The sequence below is a fragment of the Telmatherina bonti genome (genome assembly GCF_933228915.1).
Source record: "Telmatherina bonti genome assembly, chromosome: 24".
Lineage (NCBI taxonomy): Eukaryota > Metazoa > Chordata > Actinopteri > Atheriniformes > Telmatherinidae > Telmatherina > Telmatherina bonti.
The window spans coordinates 23,637,460-23,661,040 of record NC_136633.1 but is presented as its reverse complement, the minus strand read 5'-3'; the positions used below and the strand labels follow the sequence as shown (position 1 = coordinate 23,661,040).

Sequence of the window (23,581 nt, the reverse complement as noted above, 5' to 3'; positions counted from 1 at the left end):
GTTTACCCACATGAACAACAACATGGCAACCCACGGTAAGTAAACACCTTTCCCGTAGCATTAGTGTCCATATCAGGTGTGCACCCCTAATAAAAGGCTGACGGCAGGTCGAATGTTGGGAATGTGGGTGCTACCCCATACCGCGGGTGAATTGCTGGTGGCGTACTGGTCCTCGGGACAACCGCCCGGTGAGTACAGGTGTGTGTGTGTGTGTGTGTGTGTGTATCCGTGTGTGTGGCATCGCTCGGCAGGACGTGTGACAAGGCCTCTTTGTCACATCATCCTCCTCCTTACCCAGGTTGATGATGTGCAGCAATTGGGAAAACAGTCTGCTACAACATTTGCCTTTGGAGACCGGTGTCAGAAGGTAGTCGGGCTGGGTACCAAGGGGTAAGCTGATTCGGATGGTTCGAGCACCTTCATCCCCAACAGAGATGAAATCTGCCCCATCTTTCCAACCAGCTGCTAAGGGGCCCGATAGGGACGTTGTCTTCTGAGGTGCGACCCCTTCCCACTATCCACCACTAGGCCCACAGTCTCTAGTTGGTGCACAGGTTCTCTCCATTCTTTTAACAGGCTGACACGGTAAGTCCATTTCGGCTTCTTCCTTTCAGGGTGGAGGGTTTCTTAGGTTAACAGGCCCAGTCTTCCGGGTGATGACGCAGAGGCCCTGCCACCTAGACAGCAGCATGCTGTGGGACGATGGCAAAGGCAGTAGCACCTGACCGGAGGTCACGCCATTGGGCCTGCTGGTCCTACCAGACCTTCTGGGCGTGCTGTGCCGCCTGAAGGTTCAGCTCTGCCTCCTCCCGGTATGATGCCAGATGCTCCTGCATCTCCAGAATGCACTGAAGCATGCCTTTCTCCATAGGTCGGCCGGCAGGTTCCTCCCAGCTCTTTCAGAGGAGGTCCAGAGGTCTCTGGACGTCCCAACCATAAAGCAGTTCGAGGGGTGAGAACCGCTGGTGGAACCTCACGGTATGCAAAAAGAAGGAATGGGAGCCATCGATGCCAGTTTTTGCCTGTGTCCACTACAAACTTCTGCAGCATCTTCTTTAATGTTTCCCTGTCAGTCTGGGGATGGTTGGGGGCATCCTGATAGTCGTGACTCCCACCTGTCGCTGTAACTGCTGCAGGAGTCGTGTGATGAAGTTTGTTCCCTGTTCGACCAGGATCTAATCTGGCATTCCAACTCTGTAAAAGAATTCGACCAGGCAACGAACAACAGCGGGTGTAGTGACACCCCATAGTAGGAACGCTTCTGGATACCTAGGGGTCAAGTCCCACACAACTAGGATGTATTCGTGGCCCTGGCTGCTCTTCACCAGGGGCCCAACAATGTCCATGGCCACTCTAGGGAAGGGTGTGGAGTTGACAGGAAAGGGCTGAAGACAGACGCGATCTGCTTTTAGGGGTGTGCAGGTTTTCTGGCATGTGGTACAAGTCATGCAGTATGTTTCAATGTCTTTGTACATCCCTGGCCAGTAAAACCTAAAGCTAACCCGCATGTATGTCTTGTGTCTCCCCAGATGTCCAACCCATGGAACAGTGTTAGGTGCATTACTTTTGACTGGCAGCAAGCACGTAGCACAAGACATTTATGATGTTCAGTTAGCAGATATAAAAGATTGTTTTCTGCAATGAAATATTCTTTGCCCACAGGATGAACATTCCCCACATCAACCACTTCCTTAAATGTGTGTGTGTGTGTGTGTGTGTGTGTGTGTGTGTGTGTGTGTGTGTGTGTGTGTGTGTGTATGACATACATTTGCATGCGAAAGCTTTTACTTTATTCTATTGGCTTTAATTAAATTAATGTTTTTAAGAAAGACAACAAATATGGATTAATATCAGATATCCAGTTTGATTTGAAAAATTTGAGATTTTGTCTTTAGGCTGTGTTGCCCGGCTTTAACATAAAGCACATCGATTTGTCTCGTACATTAAATGTTTTGTTCAAATAAACTTGCCTTTGGGTCTACGTTTCAACAGCAGCTTCAAAGTCACATTTCTTGACAGGAAAATCTTACAAGATGATTGTTTTTTATGTCATTATGTCATCTTTTTTGACATTGCTTTTACAACTTCTTAGATAAACCACCCTACATGTCTACCTCTAAAATTCAACCATTCTGTTGCAGATTGCTTCCAAAGCTGTAAACCTGATCACTGAGAAGAGGTGAGTCAAGATCATCAATCAAGATTCCCACAGAGGACCTGCAGAAGAAGTGTATCTCACCCTGTCATAAAAACAAGAGTTCCCATAAAACACCAAATTGTGGTGATATGAGGCTGTAAACGAGATTTTGTGTGTTATTTGTGTGTGTGTGTGTGTAATATAAACAGCCCAGTTGGAGAGGAGATGAGGGAGGAAGTGCTGTTAAGTGTCTGTGAGAGTTCTGTCAACTATTCAAACAAACTTTTCAAGGGAAACTCGCACACACAGCCTCATATTTCTAAGCATATGTTACTTTGGCTGAATCTTCTTATTTCCAGGGTAACTCTGTAAAATTGATCACTTAAATGCAAATTGCGTTTTAAAAGGTTGAAAATCACCAAGTGGATTCAGTGATACAAACATCTGAATTGGGTTATGACATCAGTATGCTTTGGGAGTTTCGCGTGAGGTGATTAATTATCAACACATCTGGTAAATGTCACATTGAATTACAACTCAGTGGCCTTCTGTCTGCAGCAGGAAAACCAGAATTCATTCTGCAATAAACAAGCATTAAAGCAGGGAGGGACGACTCGGCGACCGCTTGTTTCTCTGTGCACATTTCAGAAGATGAACACATAAAACAAACAAAACTCAGACAGGTTTATATTATCTAACTATATTTTGATCAGCGCAACATTTCATGATCCTGAATTCTGTTCTTGGAGACCCGTCTGCAATGACGCAGCACTGACCAGATTCTTTCAGTCGAAACCAAAACTTGTTCTTTGCTAGCACCGGAGCTGAACCACCTAGCACCAGCACCAGTTCTTCTTTGGTCAAAAGGCTCTCAGAGAGCGCAAACCTCCCATACCCATATTGTAATTATTTGTTCTCTTTCTATGATGGAAATTTCATGGCCCCCTATTTTTTAATTTTCTGGATCATGGTATCCGGACTGATTCCTATACCTGGATCAGTCTTTGATATACTTTCCAACCTGTTGGAAGCTTGTTTGGTATTTTCTTTCTTAAGTGCTCCGACCATTTTTGTTGGAGTTACGTGCACAAATGTTGAAAATGCTGCAATGGACTGGTGAGCTGTCCAGGGTGTACCCTGCCTTCGCCCAAAAGACAGCTAGGATAGGCTCCAACTTCCCCGCGACCCTGAATTGGATTAAGCGGTTTGGAAAATGAATGAATGAATGTTGAAAATGGCCCTATCTCATAATGTTAAAGAATCCTTTAAAAAGTTCCTGGATCCAAACGGTGATCCGGATCACCACCAAAATTAAATCAGTTTTTTTCTTTTCACGTTTACAACAACTCCTGAAAATTTCATGAAAATCCATCCATAACTTTTTGAGTCATCTCAAACACAAACAAACAAACAGATAAACACTGGTGAAAACCTAACTTCCTAAACGGAGGAAATTAATACATGTCGCTCTTATCAGGCCTTAAAATGTCAGATGTACAACAACATACTCTGCTTGGCCAAAAGAAGTCACGACAAGATTTAACAAAGCAAATACGCTGGAGTCCCCTATTGGATAACAATTGCGTGAGGGATCATCGTTCACCTGCAACAAGGTATTGGCCCCAACTGATGCAACATGTATGTGATAGACTAGCAACCTGTTGTGGTTCCTGCTATGACCTGTGCTGCAGTGGGTGTGCCTGTTTCCCTGGCAACCAAGTCAACACATGGTTCTCATCAGGAAATCAGCAGCAGCAAGATAAAAGGCCAGCTCAGTTCACCAGTCATCGCCTGATTGTTGTTTCATCAGTGGTAACAGCACTCGGCCATTGCAGCATTTCGGCCTAAGGACTCAAACAGCTTGTCTAACAATTGGTGTTCTGTCACCAGTGCGTGATTCTTGCCTGCCTGCCCGTCAACCGGCCTGCCTGGCCACGTACCATTCTGCCCAGGAAAACAATAAACCCTTCCTAGTATCCATATCCAATCTGCACTTGGGTCCTTATTCGTCCTACACTACAACACGACCTGCCCAGGGTGTACCCTGCCCCTTGCTCAATGAAAGCTGGAATAGGCTTCAGCTTCACTGCGAGCCTTATTTGGAACAAGCGGTGAAAAAAATGGATGGATGGATGATGCAACAAGTAGCTTTTTGTTTCTTAGACAATTATGTGGGAAGACGCATTGCATGGTCATGGAATCAAGCAGAGAAACATCTAAGGAGATACAGAAACTATGAAAACAGGGTTAAAAACTGTCTGTTGCATTATTAAAACTGGAAGGATAGTGGGAAACCATCGTCTTTCAGAATGAAATGTCGAAAAAAAATCTGACATGATGGTGATTGCTGATCTCTCTTGAAGTTTTGTTGAAATCGGATGGAAGAAAAACAACAGTAGAACTGTGTGTTTATTGGAGAAAGTAAGAACATTTCACACGAACAATGAGAAGGGAACTCAAGGGACCAAGACTGAACAGCTGAGTAGCAATGATGGTGTGTTCAGACTAAACAAGACAACAGGTTTACATAGGCACCTTGACGCGCTTATAACGGCCCTAACTGACCCTGTCAGTGTTGCCAGTTTTGGCTAATTTCAGCTGCACCAAACTCCGCCAAAGAGCTGCTCCATCGGTAGCTCCGTATATATATTGAAAAAGAAACACCCACATTCTGGAGACTGACCGGAAGAAAAGCTCTGCCTTTCCCTCATATCTTTTTCGCCGCGTTTGCCACTCACTCCAGACAAGCGGCAAACACGGCAGGAGCGTCAGGAGCGTTTTGGGCGTTGGACACAAAAGTGACAGTTTAGTGACCAGCGTCGAGTGTTCAGTGTTTGGACAGTTTTGACGCTCAAAACGCGTTTGGTCTTAACACACTGTAAGACAATCGCTGTGTGGACCAGAGAAAAAGGCTTCAGTTTCCATCTTCCCTGATGGCACAGCCATATTGCAAGATGAAAATGACAGGAATCATCAGGGTCAGATTGTGAAAGAGTTGTTCAGGGAACAGGGGGCATAATTTTCACAGATGGATTGGCCACTAGAGTCCAGACCTGAACCCCTTGGAGAATCTTTATAATGTGCTAGAGAGGGCTTTGAAGTCAAAAGTGCATCAAAAAGTTATGTTATAAAGTTTTAATGCTCACATACTGTACTTGCACATGGAATCACAAGTCTGTTCTGTTTTAAACAAGTTGAAATGAACACAATAATGTAAATAAAAACAAATAGAGAAAATGGATGTGTTAGACACAAGCATAACCAAGTTCTAGAAGGTGCTAACGATTAGCCAAAGTTCTGTATAACGATTAGAGCATCTCAGTGAAATATGGAAGCCTCAGTGGTCCATAGGAGCAACTCTGTCATTTTTTTGTTGTCAACGACCATCTTTTTTACGTGAAGAAGGCTCAGTGAGTTGTATTGTATGTGTGAAGAGTACACATTTATTTACACCAAAGATGCTTCCCAAACCAACGATAACAGTCCCGATTATCCTCACATCGAATTCCTGTGAACTCAGTCAATGGGTACGGTTACATGATCTTTTTTAATTCGGAATTAAAATTTGGAATTAAATCATTTGGAATTAACGTATTCTCCTACGAGTTTACATAAAAATAATAATTCCGAATGGAGGTTTACATGAAACACGTCCTTACTTACGGCAATAGGTTGGGAGGGTGCACGTGACGTATACCGGAAATAAACAAAATTCGCTCCCTGCTTCTCATCTTTTCAGTCATAACTTGTAAAAACTACGTAATGGGTACCAGTTTTGCCACTATTTTTATTATAATTTTGAAGTACCAGCTCAACGCGAGCATACTACTTCACTTTTTGCAGCAACTGAAAAGGAAACGAAAGACAGACCACTAAACACAGGAGGCAAAACATCGGGACAGGACAACATAACGAGCATGTGCAGAATGACCGGGATTAAGTTAGAGAGGAATTAAGGTTTACATGACACAGTAATTAAATAGTTTGGAATTAAAATGCAAATAAACCAGCCACTTACATCGGAAGTAAGTTTATTTGCATTAGGAATTAAGTGTTTACATGGTCGTTTTTCATCAGTGTAAAGCGGAATTAACTTTTATTCGGAATTAAAACTCCCATGTAAACGTAAGAATTAACAGTAATTAAAGGCGACATGGTCTGGATTCTTTGTAAGTTTGATTGGCCAAAAAAAGGCCTAAAGAAAAAGAAAACAAACAAACAACCAAACCTGAGAGTTTCTCTGAAAAACCGTTGTAGACTGGTTGACTCCAGTGTCCAGCTATTTTTCTTCGACTATGTTCTCCGTCTTCTCATCAACTAGCAACCTACGTGACTCTCCAAAGGAAACAGGGAGAACGCTCTCCATGTTTTTTTGTTGGAATGCGGTTCTGATTTCAAACTCTAGGTGACATTGTTGCTTATTTTGAAAAATGTTATTAGAGGCCAAAATCTTGACATTAAGTCACAACTTCCAGGTGCCTTGAAAACAAAGACAGATTTTTCAGGTGAAACTAAGAAATGGCTTTTCTCAACTAGTACTTTTAACATTAGAGCCTATAAACTGTATTTTTATAATCTTTAGTTGTTTCTCATTTCTATTAATTCTTGAATTTTGACGGATGTAACTTTTGGGTAAAACATTTAATGGGACGGTTAATCCATTTGAATGTTTTATAAGAGTTTGATTGAAGTGGATTTTTGTTTTGTTTTTTTTATTTAATTTGATTGTATTTATTTGTGTAGCCACTCTAGAGCTGGATGAAAGTTAGCTGCTGGCTAAATCTGGTACATTAATTACTCATGTTTTTTGTGCATAGTCCCCAACAAATAAAACCAAACAAAGGCTGGGCAATATCTCGAGATTTTAAATCATATCAATATAATTATCATTTCCTCTAGGATTAGACAGTACAGTTTATCTCAAAATAAAGTTTGCGTTGTCTTAGAATTATTTTCAGAGGGCCTCAGGAAGTTAATAAAACCATGAAGTTCTGAGAGATAAACAAACAAACAAACAAGAAAAACATAGAATCATTTACAGAAAGAAGAAATCATAGGTGTCATTTTGGTGTTCCTTTACAAGAAAAATGAAGATATTAACACATATATTCCATATAATCATCTATGATTTCTGTTACACAACGCCCAGCCCTGTTCATTATGTAACAAAAACAACTCACACAGTAAAATGCACAACATATGGATGAAATTCAACAATTTCACACCCTTCCTTTCCAATTTTAAGGGTAGGGAACAATCCCAGCCATGATAAATACATCTCAAAATGCCACAAATTCCCTTAACATGACAAAGATTCAAAGCTCTTAAACAGAAAGTCTACATAATTTAGAGAATCTCACCGTGTATTCATGCCGAGCCGTTTCTCTGTCCTCCACTACCTGAGTCATGCTCTGCTGAGACATGGGATCCATACCCAGGTGAACTTTCCTGGAGGACACAGAAATACAACAATATATGTATGGGAATTTAAGTTTTAGAACAAAAGAAGAAGAAAAAAATAAACCAATCCTTTTCTCAAACTGAACTGCTTTTGCTTTTCTTTCACATTGTCTGTCTCCATAGCAACGAGTTTACCCTTCAAAGTTCAGTGGAAGTTAAAGAAAAAAGCTGAATTTAACAGGATTGAAACCGACCATTTCAGATGATTGGCTTGTTCCCCCATCACAGCTTCTTGGACCTTTTTTATAAAAAGAGCCTCCTTCATCTCGCGGCTCTGCAGTGCTGCCAAGAGGTGCCAACATCATACACGGGTTTACAGTTTTAAAGAACTAAAGTGACAAATTTACTAGATACAAAAGAAGAAATCTGATAGATTTGTGCTTCAGCTTTAAGAGTAAAATCCCTGTGTTACATCTACCTTGCTGCAGATCTTTCGAGCCGACTTTATTGATGTCTTTTATCAGCATCTTTGCCACCCCTGCAGGGGTACAGACATCCAGTGAGGGTGTTAGTCCATGCTTAACATCACCCTGATCTCTCAGTGTCTGGGGGGAAAGGAAAGAAAGAACCAGCTGTTGTGTAGATAAAGTAAATATGAGGACTTCCTCTCTGTTCGCTGGCTTTACCTCTGACTGATCAGCCTCCTTGGCTGATCTGGTTTTGCTTCGGCGAGGCACTTGGATGGCAGGTCGAGGTCCTCTGTGATCTGCAGGTCCTGCATCTCTACGGCCCATCTTTATTTCCAGCCAGCTATCCAGCAGAAAGATCAAGACTGCCAATCAATCCAAGATAATTCTCACTGTCTCGTCAATCAAACGTCATTTTTTAAAGCACAGTCACTTCCACTTGTCATCCAATCCAATCCACTTTATTAATAAAGCGCATTTTTAAAAACAATGTCACCAAAGTGGTGCACAAAGTCGAATATACCAAAATAAAAATAAAATGAAATAATGTCGTTAAAATAATAAAAACAGGTAAAACAATTAAAAATAAATAAATACCCAATAAAATAATTAAAAGGAAAAATAAAACAAATAAAAGACACAGCGGACCACACAACTCATAGTGTTAAAAGCCAAAAAATAGTCTAGGACCGACTACGGAGAACACCCTGTCCCCTCTAGTCTTAAGTCTTGTCTTTGGCACCACAAACTGGGACTGGCCCTGAGACCTCAGAGTGAGAACTGGGGTGTAAATCAGGAGGCATTCAGTAATGTATTGAGGGGCCAGTCCATTTAAAGCTCTAAAAAAAAAAAAGGAAAAGCATGCCTCACTTGCCTCAACACATCCCAAAACAGGCTTGTTGGAGGAGCAATGTACGTCTACGAATGGCCTGAGCTAAAAGTCCGCAGAGAAGTAAAGTTATATTATTTCAACAGGTGGCAACGGAGGGATTTTAAGTTTGTCAAAATGCGTGTAAGAAAAATCTGTGAATTGTTTAAAAACACAACATATGACTTTTAACCCTCTGTCCCTAAAAGAAGCTTTGCTTTAACGTGGTCCGGGGGTGGCGATAACTTCCCTGTGCTAGCAGGCACCTGGGATGTACCAACATAGCCGAATGGTGGATCAGTTTTCCATTATGTTTTTATGGGTGGCGAAGAGGACTAGCCAGACTGTTGCCTTTAAGTCCTCATGTTTTTCCATGTTAAACCAAATTCCAAAGGCATTGCAGAGGAAGAAGGGGGTATGAGTAGATCCTGTAATCCCGACTGGACTCCAACAGAGTTATGAAGGGAAAAACAATGCTTTAAACCATCCAATGATGACGTTTCTGTACTGTTGCAGGATCTGTTGGGGGAGGCAGCGTCAGAGCCAGAGACTTACAGAAACCTAAACAGACTGATCCAGGGTGTTGAGGATGACTCTGCAGCTGACTGTAATGTAACAGTTGTAATTGTGGAATGGCCCTTTATGAACACTTTAGCTGTCCACTATTAGTGACGTCATCACAGCACCCAGCAGATTGGGACGTCGCCTCGTGGAGAATGGATGGACATCTTTCTAGAAGAACGCTCTGCTCGTTTTGGTTTCCAATCTCGTGGTAATAGGTGGGTTGTGTAGCTTCTGTTTTATACATGTATGACGAGGCAGTAGCCGTCCAACCGGGCTTTGTAAGGTTGATAAGTTTAATAAATCAAGAGCACTGTGGAATCCAGTACCAGTGTGTTTGTGAGTTACTTATCGCCACGTTTTTCCTACGTAGCTACCAAGTTAGCTTTCCACCCACACCTGTTCCCATTACAGTGTGCAAGATGCTTAACATAATGGATGATTCACCAGACTATTTAAAAACACATCAAAGTTTCCATAGCTACCCTTTTAATAATAAGAAAAAATGTTTAAATTAATCATTTAGTGGATTTGTTTAAGTAATTAGATGTTAAAGTGTCTTAAGAGGACTGAACTGATATTTTACAAACAAAGCTGAAAGAAAAGGCATTGAATATTATTAGACATGACTATTCTAATTATAAAATTAAAACAAAAGAAGATTTAAAAAAACAAAAGAACTCCCGTCACTCCATTGCAATTTCGCTTTGGGTATAAATAAAGTTTATACAATTAAATTAAATTAAATTAAATTAAATTAAATTAAATTAAATTAAATTAAATTAAATTAAATTTTTATTTTATTTTATTTATTTATTGGGGAATGTTTGTTGGAAAAAATGGGACAAAGTAGATAAAACCCTTTATCAACTGACATCCTAAAATTAAGATTCCCTCAAAATGCGATTTAATCTGATTAAAACTTTCATTTCTGATTAATAATGCATTTCTTAATTAAATTAAAAAATGTATTTTTTAGCAATTTCATTTCATTTTAGCATGTTTGCAGAAAAAATGTAACAAAGTGACTAAAACCGTTCATCATTTAGCATCCACAAAACAAAAATGCCCCTTAAGATCTTTTAAAAGGAACTGCAACATTATAATATGGCTAAAGTTTTAATGTTCCAACATTCGTTTTAAAAAATATGATGCAAAATAATCTATGTACCCTTGAAAAATAAATTAAGTTGACAGGGGAAAAAATGTCAAAGTAAATAGAACAAAGTCTACAAATGAAAGCATCTAAATAGTGATTATTCAGCTGTATGATGTGTCATATCTTCCCTGCATGAATGTAAGAGCAGCAGGATTAGGTCTAATATGAAGATGGATTAGTTTAAAAAGGTGTTGATGTTGTGATATATGAGTAAAATACTGTGGGGGACGGTGGACAGAGGCTGAACACTGAGTTCACCTATTAGGTAATTCCAGTCTCTTCCTTATTCTTTGATTCAAGTGCAAAAGACCTCAATAATTTTAGTCTCACATGGCTGCAGACTTGACTTAAAATGTCTCTGATGCTGTGCCAACAAGATTTATTTAAGGATTTATGATACAGTGCCTTCATTAAACAACATTAAATGTAATATATCAACAGAAGCGCGCTCATTAAGATATGAGGAGGATAAAACCCTCCATCTGTACCAGATAAGCCAATCGGGTGCCATCAGAAACAAGCAAGTGTCTGACATTGCTTCACTATGGTTGCAGCACACTTTTTATTATCTTTCACATGCACATATCTCATCTGTTCTTTGGTTCCACTGTGGGAAACAACAAGCAGGAGTGTTTTATATGCTAAACATCCATTGCGAAGCATATCTATCTTGATATCGCTGCACCAGCTACCAAGTTATTTTCATGAATTATTAACTTTTGGCCAAGATAACACCAGACAGCGCAGTGGAAGGAGCTGCTGCTGCGTGATGGATAGCACCCTCGCTCTCATGGGAACAGAATCTAACATTCGGTCTTGTGCTGGCCGGAAAAAGAATAAATGAGATCTTCCAATCACACAAGGCCCTTTTCTGTGAATCCAGTTGCATGCATGTTTTTACCCTCGCTCAGTTTGGTTGGTTTTTATTACAGAAGGACAGAAAAGAAACGCTGATGGGTGCAACTGGAGGTTAGTCTGCTTCAGCTGCACGAAGGTTGTGAGCTTGATATGGAACGAGGAAATGGGATGGTCAGAGTATCAGATCATGTTGAGATAAGACAGAAAAAGTGACAGTGTAGAATAAAAACACAATACTCTTTGATTTCAGATGTTGGAATCTGTGATTTCTGTGTACATTTAATGCATCACTGTGGCACATGCTAACAGGACACCTACTGATACTTTACTTAGCAATGACCTCACACATATAGCTGTATTTTTACCTGAGGGCTAAGTTTGGTGCTGAGCTCCCGGTGATGGTACACAGGTAAGGTTTGGTGTTGAACTGTGAAACGACCAGCTGGAAGGTGACTTGAGAAGTCTCATACTGGAGAGGACTGAAGGTCACAGTGATCATGGCTTCACCACTGGCTGGTATCACACCTGGAAGAACAAGTCAGTGATTTCAAGCCAGAGTTGTTTACTTGTGTGGTTATCTAGCTGCGAGAGTGTTGTATCTAAATACCTCAGTTACAGCTAGAAGGGTAGAAACTTGTTACCAACAGACAGAACCTCCAAGCAACTTGCTTAAACTGGTTAAAGGCACATTTACATCAGCCTTTTTGATTTGGATCCCAGGCCGTTTGCTTGGAAAGTTCGCTTCGTTTGGGGTTATGTGAATAAAATAAATAAATACACGGATTCAACCAGACCAGTAGGATAAGACCAACCAGACCAGTGGGATCCGATCAACCAGACCAGTAGGATCGGATCAACTAGACCACTTGGATCTGATAAACCAGACCACTAGGATTAAATCAACCAGACCACTGGGATCCAATCAAGCAGACCAGCAGACCAGTAGGATCCATAACTTGAGTTATCTTGAACACAAAAAAACAGACAAACACCGGTAGAAACATAACCTTCTTTGTAGAGGTAAATATATTAAGACAGATTTTTAATGGAAACAAACCTGGGGGAAAATTCAGGGTGGTCCAACAGTTCCTTTAAAAAAAAGATATATAGACTAAATTAAAGATTAATATGAAACAGTCTAATTGCGGCTGGAATGAAGGGCATGATCTGGGCATGTCCATATGTCGTTGTAAATAAGCGAAGGATGGAAGAATCTATCCTGAATGGTAACAACCGAGTTGATGAGTTAAAGATGCGAGTTTGAAAATGATGTAAAATTCATGAAAAGAATAAAACTAAGTATAAATACTGGATGAAAGATGCATCTTATGGATGATCTTCAGTGATCCGTCTTGGGTTCATTAGGGCTTTTTGGTCCCTTCACAGCATACCCCCTAACCCAGTAGAACCAGTCTGATGAAACCCTGACTTGTGTCTCACCAGCATTGAGCCACAGGTCACCTCTAAATCTGCAGCCACCTGGATGCTGTTGCAGCCCAGCTGGCCCCTTCATGGCTTGCCGGGAGCAGGTTCTGTAGAGAAAATGGCCACTTCTACGGAGTGGTTTGAACTGGGATGTTTTGTGTTGGTCACAGTAAAGCTTCAAACAGGATTTATAATGCAAGCTGGTGATTTGACAACGTTGGTAAACAAAGCAGCAAACATTATTTATAATGTTGTTCTATGAGACGTTAAAGATGCATAAAATATTAAACAGGAGGGAAAAGATGAAGATGAGCTTATCAAAGCTGAGCTTTTCATTGTTTAATGTTGTTTTATATGTCGATTATTTTAACAGTTCACATCTTTTAACGTTCTGACACTTTGGTCAACTTTGTTATGTTAACCTTTAAGACCCCAGCGTGACATATGTGATACAAACAATTTCTGAGACATTTGGCATCACTTCATGGTACAAGCTTTGCTCAAAATCCTGTGAAATACAATCTGATTTTTGGCTCCTTAATGGACACCAGAAAGCAGAACATTACACTATAAAAATGTTGACATATCACATGGTCATAAATAGTAAATATCTCCAAAAACTTTTGTTCCTTTTTTTAAAAATTTTGTCAAAAGGTATAAATGAATAACTTTTTTTTTTTTTTTTTTTTTTTTTTTAAATGGACTTCATGGGTTAAAGTGCATTATAAATAAAGTTGCAGTTCTCTCTTGAACCAAGCGGCTAAACGCTACACTTGCTCTGGATGGCACGGATATGGATGGCTCCCTGAGCCGGGTTCTGCTGGAGGTTTTTCTTCCTGTTAAAGGGGAGTTTTTTTCCTTTCCAGTGTCGTCTCATGTAGCTCAGGATGGGGGATCGTGTCAAAGTCAAGACTCTGCAATCTAGATTTCTCTTAACTAGGCTATTTATTATGAACTGGCTCAGACTGATGTGTTTGTGAAGTGCCTTGAGATGATGTTGTTGTGAAGTGGCGCTAGACCAATAAAGCTGAAAATTGATTAACTATGTTTCAACTTGTGTGGTTGGTTCATAACCTTCCAACTCTTTGCTCCGGTCCTGCAACACTATCAGACCTTACAGACCTTGTTGGGAGCATAATAATCTATACCTAACCCTGAAAGACTCCCCTTGGATTCCACATATTTCCATCTTCAGATTAACTGTTAAACCAGGTTCAGATACTTTTAGTACTCAGTTCTAAAATGTTGGATAATTTTTCCAAATAAATAGATAATCAAACATATAATCTATGTTTAACATAACACAGTTAGTCTCCCATCAGACTGGTGTGAAAATGTGACTCTAAGATCCCGTTCATGGAGAAATAAAGGTTGAAAACTTGGAAGTGTGTTGGCCTCTTGTTGTGTTGAAGGGAGGAGAAAAGAGGAAGGGCATCGGGGCATTTCCAAAAGGGGACACTCATTTGTATCTCTTCTTCTCAGAGTTAAGCAAGCAGTAATCCAGATCCCAAGTGCTTTTTTCCACCATCTGTTATGATGCTTTCCAGACCATGAATGCTGCTTTCTGTCAGTGTGGGGAAACTGGTGGCATTCTTCATGTCCTGTAATGACTTATGTAACACAGTAGTGTGTGGAGCTTTAGAGGAAGAGTTTGCTGCCTTGTTCTTACTGGTGGCTTTTCTTCTCAGTCTGAGAGGAAAAAGGAAAACTACAAATGAAAAACTATCATGATGGGCTGCATGGTGCTGGAGTTGTTAGCCAGTGGCCTTACTGGTTCGAGCCTCGGCTAGGGGGAGGTTCAAACATGGCTGTTCCATGGGGAGTTTGCATGTTCATCCCGTGTATGTGTAAGTTCTCTCCGGCTTTCTCCCACCATCCAAAGACATGCATCACCAGTGATGGACTGGTGGCCTGGCTGGGATGTAATGGGATAGGATCCAGCTTCCCGTGACCCTAAATTAGACTAAGCGGTGAAGAAAATGGATGGATGGATACATCTCTGATGTTATCAGGATAGGTTTTCAATGTAGGGAGATCCCGGGACCCACAGAGATCTTTGCTTGACCTGGGCCCTCGACAGCAAACCCATAGCCACCAACCTGGGCGAGATGACTCAGATCTTAAACTTATAGACAAGTTAATAGGGTTGTGAAAAGTAGTTTTTATCATCTTTGCGTTTTAGCTAAACTTAAATCTTTTTATCCTTCTCTGATTTTGAGCGTGTCATGCATGCTTTTATTTCCTCGTGTCTGGACTACTGCAACGCACTTTACTGTAGTATTAATCACAGAGCACTTTATCAACTGCAGTTAGTCCAAAATGCTGCTGCGCGCCTCTTAACAGGTACCAAAAAACATAAATACATCTCTCCAATTCTTGCATGGCTTCCTGTTGGTTTTAGAGTTGATTTTATTGTTTGTTTTTAAGGCGTTAAAATGGACTGGCCCATAAATACGTTTCGGACCTCATCCAAATTACAGATGAGGTCAGAGGGCCAGCTTATGGTCCCAAAGACAAGGCTTAAAACTCGGGGGGACGGGGCCTTTTCTGTGGTTGGACCTAAACTGTACAATGCCCTGCTGGACCAGACCAGAGAGGATAGGAGCAACAGTAAGATAAAGGGAAAGAGAAAGAAAACACTTCGAGAAAAAGAGAGAGATAGAAAGAGAATGAAAGAAAATACAGACAAGCATATACACCCATACGCATTTGCCTATATAGACGCATGTACCTACATATTCACACACATAGACACAAACAGGCTAATCTTAGATTCTTATTCCCCCTGCAGAGGATGAGACTATCAAGTGTCAAGAGCACCATAAACTATCAGGTTAAATATTAATGGGAGACAAAGAAAATAAGCTGCTGTTAGCAAACAATCCTGCACACAACTCAGTGACTGTGTCACATGCAGAACATACAGAGTGGAACGTGTTCAGAGAAGAGTGATCATGCCAATGTGACCCCACCCACACAAAGGCAAGAAGCAGGCCAGGAGGACCCCGAGACCCAGGTGACCGGCAGCCACCCCCAACAAACAGGATCCAACCACCCCACCCCGGAGCTAGCTATGGACTCACCCAGAAGGCAACGGAGGGGAGCCCCAGCCGGAGTCCCCCGCGGTCAGGGAGAACAGGCCCAAGCGGGCCCAGACCAGCAGAAACTGGCCCTGTTTTTTTATTTCATTTCATTTTATTAAATCATTTGTTGGATTTTAACTGTTTATTGGGATTGATTTTAAGCTTTTTACTTTGTATTTACTGATATTTTAGTATTGTAACATTGGTTTTGTTTTATTCTGTGCAGCACTTTGGAAACTCTACATTTATAAAATGTGCGATATAAAGTGGGTTGGATTGGATTGGAGAGGATGATCTGATTGGGTCCCTGGAAAATTCAATGGCTCCATCAATGAGGCGCTCTCCTTCGGCTGCTCAGAGTACTGAGGCAGTAGAAGCAGAAACTACATCTGCTAACCAGCAACAGCTTCGACCTTTATCTTCTGCAGCATTTTTACATTCTTCTTTTCCTGCTTCCTCGAGAGACACGGGATCTCGTTGGAAGCAGGATGTAGAGGCAGTCGTCGTCTGAGTAACAAAACAAGTATTTTTGTCACCTTAAGTTTTATTTATGTGGCACATTTGTACAGTCAAAGCCTCCGAAGTGGCTTTGCTTTACACCGGGCCGTTAAGAGCCGATATCCGGCAGGTTTTTGTAGTTTTTCTCTACCAACACAACTGATTCAAATAAAATAGATCCAGCAGCTTCTTGTCAGTCTGTTTATTCATTACGGTCAGGTGTGTTGGAACATGGAGACAATGAAAAAGCTGCAGGATACCAGCCCTCGACGACGGGAGTGTGACACCAGTGCTTTACACAAACCAATAACAATAAAAACGGGGACAACACATCCAGGTGTAACAAAAGTCCAACAGGGAGCCTGAACTCAGCCGGAGACCGAGGCAAATGGATTTGGAAGCTGGCAGACTGTTTGCAGACGGTACAGTCAAAGGCAGCCTGTTCCTCACTGGAAACCACAGCTGCAAAGGCTCTGTCTCCAGTTTCTAAGTGAGATCAAGGAAGCTCTAAGTGCATCTGCCAGGCTGGACGAAGCGCTCTGGAGGGCCGATGCACTACAATCAGATCAGAATGGTATTCTGGGACCAGTCCATTCAGACACGTAAAACAAATAAAAGAATCTTAAAATAAATCCTGAGCTTGACAGGAAGTCAGTGGCGTGAAGAGATCACCGGAGCGCACGTGTCTTTGTACCAGTTTGGACAAGCGTGGCTGTATGTTGAGCAAGCCGCAGGCGGTGAAGCTCTGACTCTTCAGCATCCTCACCAGAGTTACGCTTTATTTATTTCATCACAGCACATCCCCTAAACGCTAAAACGCCGACATGAACGAGCTCATCACTGAAGAGTAGAAATGTCAGTTTGCTTACTACAAAGTTCGTATCTTAAATTGTTGAAATGAATGATGTGGGACACGTAGCTAGCAACATCGCCGTGTTATATATTTAATTATTAAACCGCTTTCGAACCACTGAGGCAAATTTGAGACAAACTATAAATTTATTTGTGTTGTAATAATTCAACTGATTAAATTATTAATTTTTATTGACATTTTTGTTTTATTTTCATTCATATATTACCTTTACGGGCTGCACGGTGGCGCAGTGGTTAGCACTGTGGCCTCACAGCAAGAAGGTCACTGGTTCAATCCTTGGCTGGTTTGGTCAGTGGCCTTTCTGTATGGAGTTTGCATGTTCTCCCCGTGTATGCGTGGGTTCTCTCCGGGTACTCCGGCTTCCTCCCACCATCCAAACACATGCATGATAGGTTAATTGGTCACTCTAAATTGCCCCTAGGAATGAGTGTGAGCGTGAGTGGTTGTTCGTCTCTGTGTGGCCCTGCGATGGACTGGCGAGCTGTCCAGGGTGTACCCTGCCTGTCGCCCAAAGCCAGCTGGGATAGGCTCCGGCTTCCCCGCGACCCTGAATTGGAATAAGCGGTTCGGAAAATGAATGAATGAATGAATGAATATTACCTTTACCCCTCCCTGAGCTGTCACCTTATCGTGGTAGAGGGGTTTGTGTGTCCCTAAGATCCCAGCAATTATGTTGCCAGTTGCCAAGTGTCAAGGGGAGGGACCAGACCAAGTACATCTCATTGACCTCTATGATGACGACAAACATGGGCATAAACGTTCCCTTGCCTGGAAGGTGGGTTACCAGGTCCCTCTGGAGCCAGGCCTGGGGGTGGGGCACGAAAGCAAGTGTCAGGTGGCCAGGCCTTTGTCCATGGGGCCCGGTCGGGCTCAGCCCGAAAAGGTTACATGGGCCCCACCTCCCATGGGCTCACCATCTGCGGGAGGAGCTGTAGGGGTCGGGTGCAATGTGAGCTGGGTGGCAGCAAGGGGCAGGGATCCCCGGCTGCAGAAGTTGGCTCTAGGGACGTGGAACGTCACCTCTCTGGTGGGGAAGGAACCTGAGCTTGTGCACGAGGTTGAGGTTGAGGTTGTGCGGTTCCGGCTAGATATGGTTGGACTCTGGAACAAGTACCCTCAAGAGGGTCTGGACCTTCTTCCACTCTGGAATTGCTCATGGTGAGAGGCGTCGAGCAGGTGTGGGCATGCTCATCAGCCCCCGGCTTGGTGCCTGCACGTTGGGGTTTACCCCGATGGATGCAAGGGTAGTTTCCCTCTGCCTTCGGGTGGGGGAACGGGTTCTGACTGTTATCTGTGCTTATGCACCAAACAGCAGTTCAGAGTATCCACCCTTTCTGGAGTCCTTGGAGGGAGTGCTGGAGGGTGCTCCTTCCAGGGACTCCATTGTTCTGCTGGGGGAATTCAATGCTCACGTGGGCAATGACAGTGAGACCTGGAGGTGATTGGGAGGCATGGTCCCCCCCACCTCTGAACCCAAATTGCATTTTGTTATTGGACTGTGCTCGTCATGGATTGTCCATAACGAACACCATGTGCCAACATAAGAGTGTCCATATGTACGCCTGGCATCAGGACCCCCTGTGCCGCAGTTCGATGATCGATTTTGTAGTCGTATTGTCGGACCTGCGGCCACATGCCTTGGACACTCAGGTGAAGAGGGGGGCGGAGCTGTCAACTGACCACCACCTGGGGGTGAGTTAGCTCAGATGGTGGGGGAGGAAGCCAGTCAGATCTGGCAGGCCCAACAATGGCGCCCATGTGTTATGGGCGCCATCTGCTGGATAAGTAGCGGGGGCGGGGTCATCCTTGCTTATGGCTGTCTACCGTGGAAGCCGAGACAGAGCAAACCGGACGGTAAAAGGCATAGATGCTGAGCCAAGTAAAGTCAAGTCTGCTCACGAGCATTTTATATTTTGTCACTGGTAAGTTGAAATGTTATATAAACAAACACAGTTATGTTTTCCCTCTTACATTCTCTACAAACTTGTCATTGCGTGCCTCGTGGCCACGCTGCAGCAAGTAATGCAGTGCTTAGTGTTTAGCCTCGTGAACATGTGTGAAAGTTGGTGGCTGCGTGCCATTTACACAACTTCTGAATACTTGTTATTATTAGTGGTGCAATGGATCATCATTGATCCGCGATCCGTTCGGATCAGTATCTACAGTTCAGCACACACGTGATCCACGGATTCATTCATTCATTTTCTAAACCGCTTAATCCAGTTCAGGGTCACGGGGAAGCTGGAGCCTATCCCAGCTGGCTTTTGGGCGACAGGCAGGGTACACCCTGGACAGCTCGCCAGTCCATCGCAGAGCTGGGGTGATCTGCGGATTGATATAGAAAAAAAAAAGAAAGCTGCGTGCATAATCGTTCCACACAAGTGAAGCGTGGTCATGGCAAGCGGAGGAACTTAAACGCCTCAGTTCATTCAAATCCCCTGTGTGGGAACACTTTGGTTCCCTTGTCAAATACGATGAAGAAGGAAAAAGGTCAGCTGATAAAACAGTGATGGTATGTAGGCACTGTGGAATAAGAAAACCGTATTTACATTTTTTTAAATCGGTGAATAATTTAGATAGTTCATAGTGTCTAACAGGTAGACTTTAGTTTAAGGATGAGCTTAGAATGTAGTGTTTTTTCTTTGAATAATATTTTTTAATTTTTTTCTGGTGGATGAATTTATCAGCCATTATATCGGCTATAGACCTGCTCTAAAGTCTTTATATCGGTATCGGTATCAAAAAAATCCATATCGGTCAGGCCCTACTGTGTACAGTGGAGATTGGGAGCTGCTGACCTCAACTCGGGACGTAGTGGGTCGGTGGAGGGAATACTTCGAAGACCTCCTCAATCCTACCAACACGTCTTCCGATGAGGAAGCAGAGCTGGGGGACTCAGGGGTGGACTCTCTTATCTCTGGGCTGAACTTGCTGAGGTGGTTAAAAAGCTATTTGGCGGCAAGGCCCTGTGGGTGGATGAGATCCGCCCGGAGTTCCTTAAGGCTCTGGATGCTGTGGGGCTGTCCTGGCTTACACACCTCTGCGGCATTGCATGGACATCCGGGACAGTGCCGCTGGACTGGCACTCTGGGGTGGTGGTCCCCCTTTTTAAGAAGGGGGACCGGAGGGTGTGTTCCAATTACAGGGGAATCACACTCCTCAGCCTCCCTGGTAAAGTCTATTCAGGGGTTCTGGAGAGGAAGGTCCGCCGGATAGTCGAATCTCCGATTGAGGAGTAGCAGAGTGGTTCTTGTCCTGGTCGCAGAACAGTGGACCAGCTCTATACCATCGTTGGGGTCCCGGAGGGGGCATGGGAGTTTGCCCAACCAGTCTACATGTGCTTTGTGGACCTGGAGAAGGCATTCAACCGTGTACCCAGGGGGCTCCTGTGGGGGGTACTCCGGGAGTATGGGGTACCGGACCCCCTTGTACGAGCTGTCCGGTCCCTATACGACAGGTGTCAGAACTTGGTTCGCATTGCCGATAGAAAGTCGGATTCGTTTCTGGTGAGGGTTGGACTCCGCCAAGGCTGCCCTTTATCACAGATTCTGTTCATAACTTATGTGGACAGAATTTCTAGGCGCAGCCGAAGTGTTGAGGGGATCCAGCTTGGTGGCTTCAAGATTGGGTCCCTGCTTTTTGCAGATGACGTGGTCCTGTTGGCTTCATCTGGTCGTGATCTCCAGCTCTCACTTGAGCGATTTGCGGCTGAGTGTGAAGCGGCTGGGATGAGAATCAGCACCTCCAAATCTGAGACCATGGTCCTCAGCCGGAATAGGGTGGATTGTCCTCTCCGGGTCGGTGGTCAGGTCCTGCCTCAAGTGGAGGAGTTTAAATATCTTTGGGTCTTGTTCACGAGTGAGGGAAGGATGGAACGTGAGATTGAAAGACGGATTGGTGCGGCGTCTGCAGTAGTGTGGTCTCTGCGTCGGTCTGTCGTGGTGAAGAAGGAGCTGAGCCAGAAGGCAAACCTCTCGATTTACCAGTTGATCTACGTTCCTACCCTCACCTATTGTTATAAGCTGTGGGTCGTGACCGAAAGAACCAGATCTCGTATACAGGCGGCTGAAATGAGTTTCCTCCGCAGGGTGGCCGGGCTAACCCTTAGAGATACGGTGAGGAGCTCGGTTATCTGGGAGGAGATCAGAGTGGAGCCGCTGCTTCTCCGCATCAAGAGGAAAGGTGGATGGATGGATACTGTCCTTATTTGTTATTCAATAATTAGGTTTTTAAGATGTTTTCTTCTTCTTTTTTTATCTTTACTTTGTTTCAAAGCTGCATAATGTAATTTTCTGACCTTAAAACTCGTTCGATGACACGGTGGCATCTATCATGTGTTTTTCTGGATTAGCTGCGGCCCAGCAGCGTTCTGAGTCACAGAAACTGACACAACACAACTTTACATCCGGGATGTGACGTGATGTTTCGCTTTGCGGTGTAATAAGGAACTGGCTGTTTTGAACACATAGCGTTGATGATTCAGCAAAGAAATGCGAGAAGATTAAACGAGAGAAAGAGACAAAACAAGAGTCGTAAGATCGTCTTGTGCTGGCTGGAGAGAGCTAGCAGGTCAGGTAGGATGCAAGATGGATGCTGAATTAGCCATTGATAGGTGGTGAGCCACTGGGAAAATGGTAGAAATTCTGTTGTGCGTCTTTAATGTAATTGGAAACACACCCAGGCGTTCTGAGTCCATACCTGTGAGGGGATGAATGGTGAAGGCCTCGTGTGGTTGAACAACAAACACCTGGAACTCAAAGTCAACGGGACAGCTGCATCTCAGAGGAATGGTGCGGCAGACGCTACAGAGCAGGAAGAAAAGAAGATGATGAGACTATTTTCTATGATTTGACACCAAAGGAAGCACGCTTGGCTGTACTGAAGAATACAAAGAGACAGGGAAGACCTGAGGCAGATAGAAGGTCAAAATCCCTCCATCACAGATCTCCACACACACACACACACACACACACACACACAAACCTTTGTCCAAGTGGTATGGCTGCTAAGTCAATACGGGGAGGGACGTGCAGGTCATCGATGACAGGGTAAGCATGAACTGGAATTAACAGGTTCTCTTCCCCCTTAGAAAGTGTGTAGGCGGGATGAAAGAACGAGACAGAGACAAAGCATCAGAGTGGGTAAAAGACGGACACAGATAAGACACATCTCTAAGATAAACACAGACATGTGTCATCAGAAGAGATAAGTTAAACAACCTGGAATTGTTCCTGCTTGTTGAAATGTTTGCAAGACTTTGTAAGATGTGCGATAAGAGGTGTTACTGGAGCTGGCTGGTGATGCGTTTATCCTACATGTAAACCTTCCTGAGAGTCGGTCAGAACGCTTCAGGAACGAAAAAGAAAAGTGACTTTCGGAACAAACGCCATCCAAAGTGTGGGAAGCTGACCTTGCAGTGGACACGGATGCAGTCGTAGAAGTAACGCCAGTCATCTGGACAGAATGCGACCTTTAGACTGTAGCCGAGGCCTGGGATGAGTCGATACTTGACAGAAACGGTTGAATTGTGAGGGATGATGATGATGACTTATGCACATGCAGAATCAGTAACTCAAATCCGAGACAGCGAGTACCTTCTTGGTGTACGTTGTCTGGAAGTACTTGGACTGGGTTGGAATTATGTGAATATTCACAACTTCAGGCGAGATGTTTATCAGTTTCTGTTGCAAAGGAAAAGCAAAGAGGAGAATTTGTTTATTTACATCTAAATATGTGCATTTGAGAGTAATTTCCATCTTCCTGAAGCTTACGATTCATCAGGCACACAGAGCGTAAAATCAACCGCTATTCACTGAAAACAAACTTTCTCCAGGTGTCAAAAAATACATTTAAGTCATTTTTTTCTTTGATTTCATGCCAGAAAGTATGAAGCAAAACTATTTCAAGAGTTGCTATTCAGTCCTGCTGCTGCAAGGTAAGGTCAGGGCTGCATGCAGGCAGTACGATACCCTCACCCTCCTCTTCCTCGGCAATGCCTTTGTAATGTGTGCGAAATGTGGAAAATGTGGTCTTGCAGGCAGAACATGTTGCAGTCCTTCCTGTGGTTCCATTGGGTATCGATGAAAGATGCTTTTGTGTGTTTTCTGCAGGACTGGAGGTTTGCACATTTCTTTTTGCATAAAATAAAAAAACCTTGAAAGAATATAAAAGATTTTTCTGCATGTAAAGGATGAAGATGAAAGCATTATTAGCCAGCCGCCTGAACAATTCCTTTTCACGCAGAACTGTGA

General features: G+C 43.2%; 1 protein-coding gene across 1 annotated transcript in view; it reads right to left on the bottom strand.

Moving 5' to 3' along the window:
* The window catches only part of cfap221 (cilia and flagella associated protein 221), a gene marked incomplete at both ends in the record, with an annotated part of 45,177 nt that overhangs the window by 18,849 nt on the left and 2,747 nt on the right, over nucleotides 1-23,581 (bottom strand). The window contains 11 exons of the mRNA XM_079264142.1: nucleotides 765-894; nucleotides 1,270-1,385; nucleotides 7,498-7,585; nucleotides 7,792-7,879; nucleotides 8,016-8,142; nucleotides 8,224-8,347; nucleotides 11,816-11,975; nucleotides 22,029-22,132; nucleotides 22,314-22,414; nucleotides 22,741-22,836; nucleotides 22,925-23,011. Of these exons, the coding sequence (XP_079120268.1) occupies nucleotides 765-894; nucleotides 1,270-1,385; nucleotides 7,498-7,585; nucleotides 7,792-7,879; nucleotides 8,016-8,142; nucleotides 8,224-8,347; nucleotides 11,816-11,975; nucleotides 22,029-22,132; nucleotides 22,314-22,414; nucleotides 22,741-22,836; nucleotides 22,925-23,011 (1,221 nt within the window). The remainder of the gene's footprint in view (nucleotides 1-764; nucleotides 895-1,269; nucleotides 1,386-7,497; nucleotides 7,586-7,791; nucleotides 7,880-8,015; nucleotides 8,143-8,223; nucleotides 8,348-11,815; nucleotides 11,976-22,028; nucleotides 22,133-22,313; nucleotides 22,415-22,740; nucleotides 22,837-22,924; nucleotides 23,012-23,581) is intronic.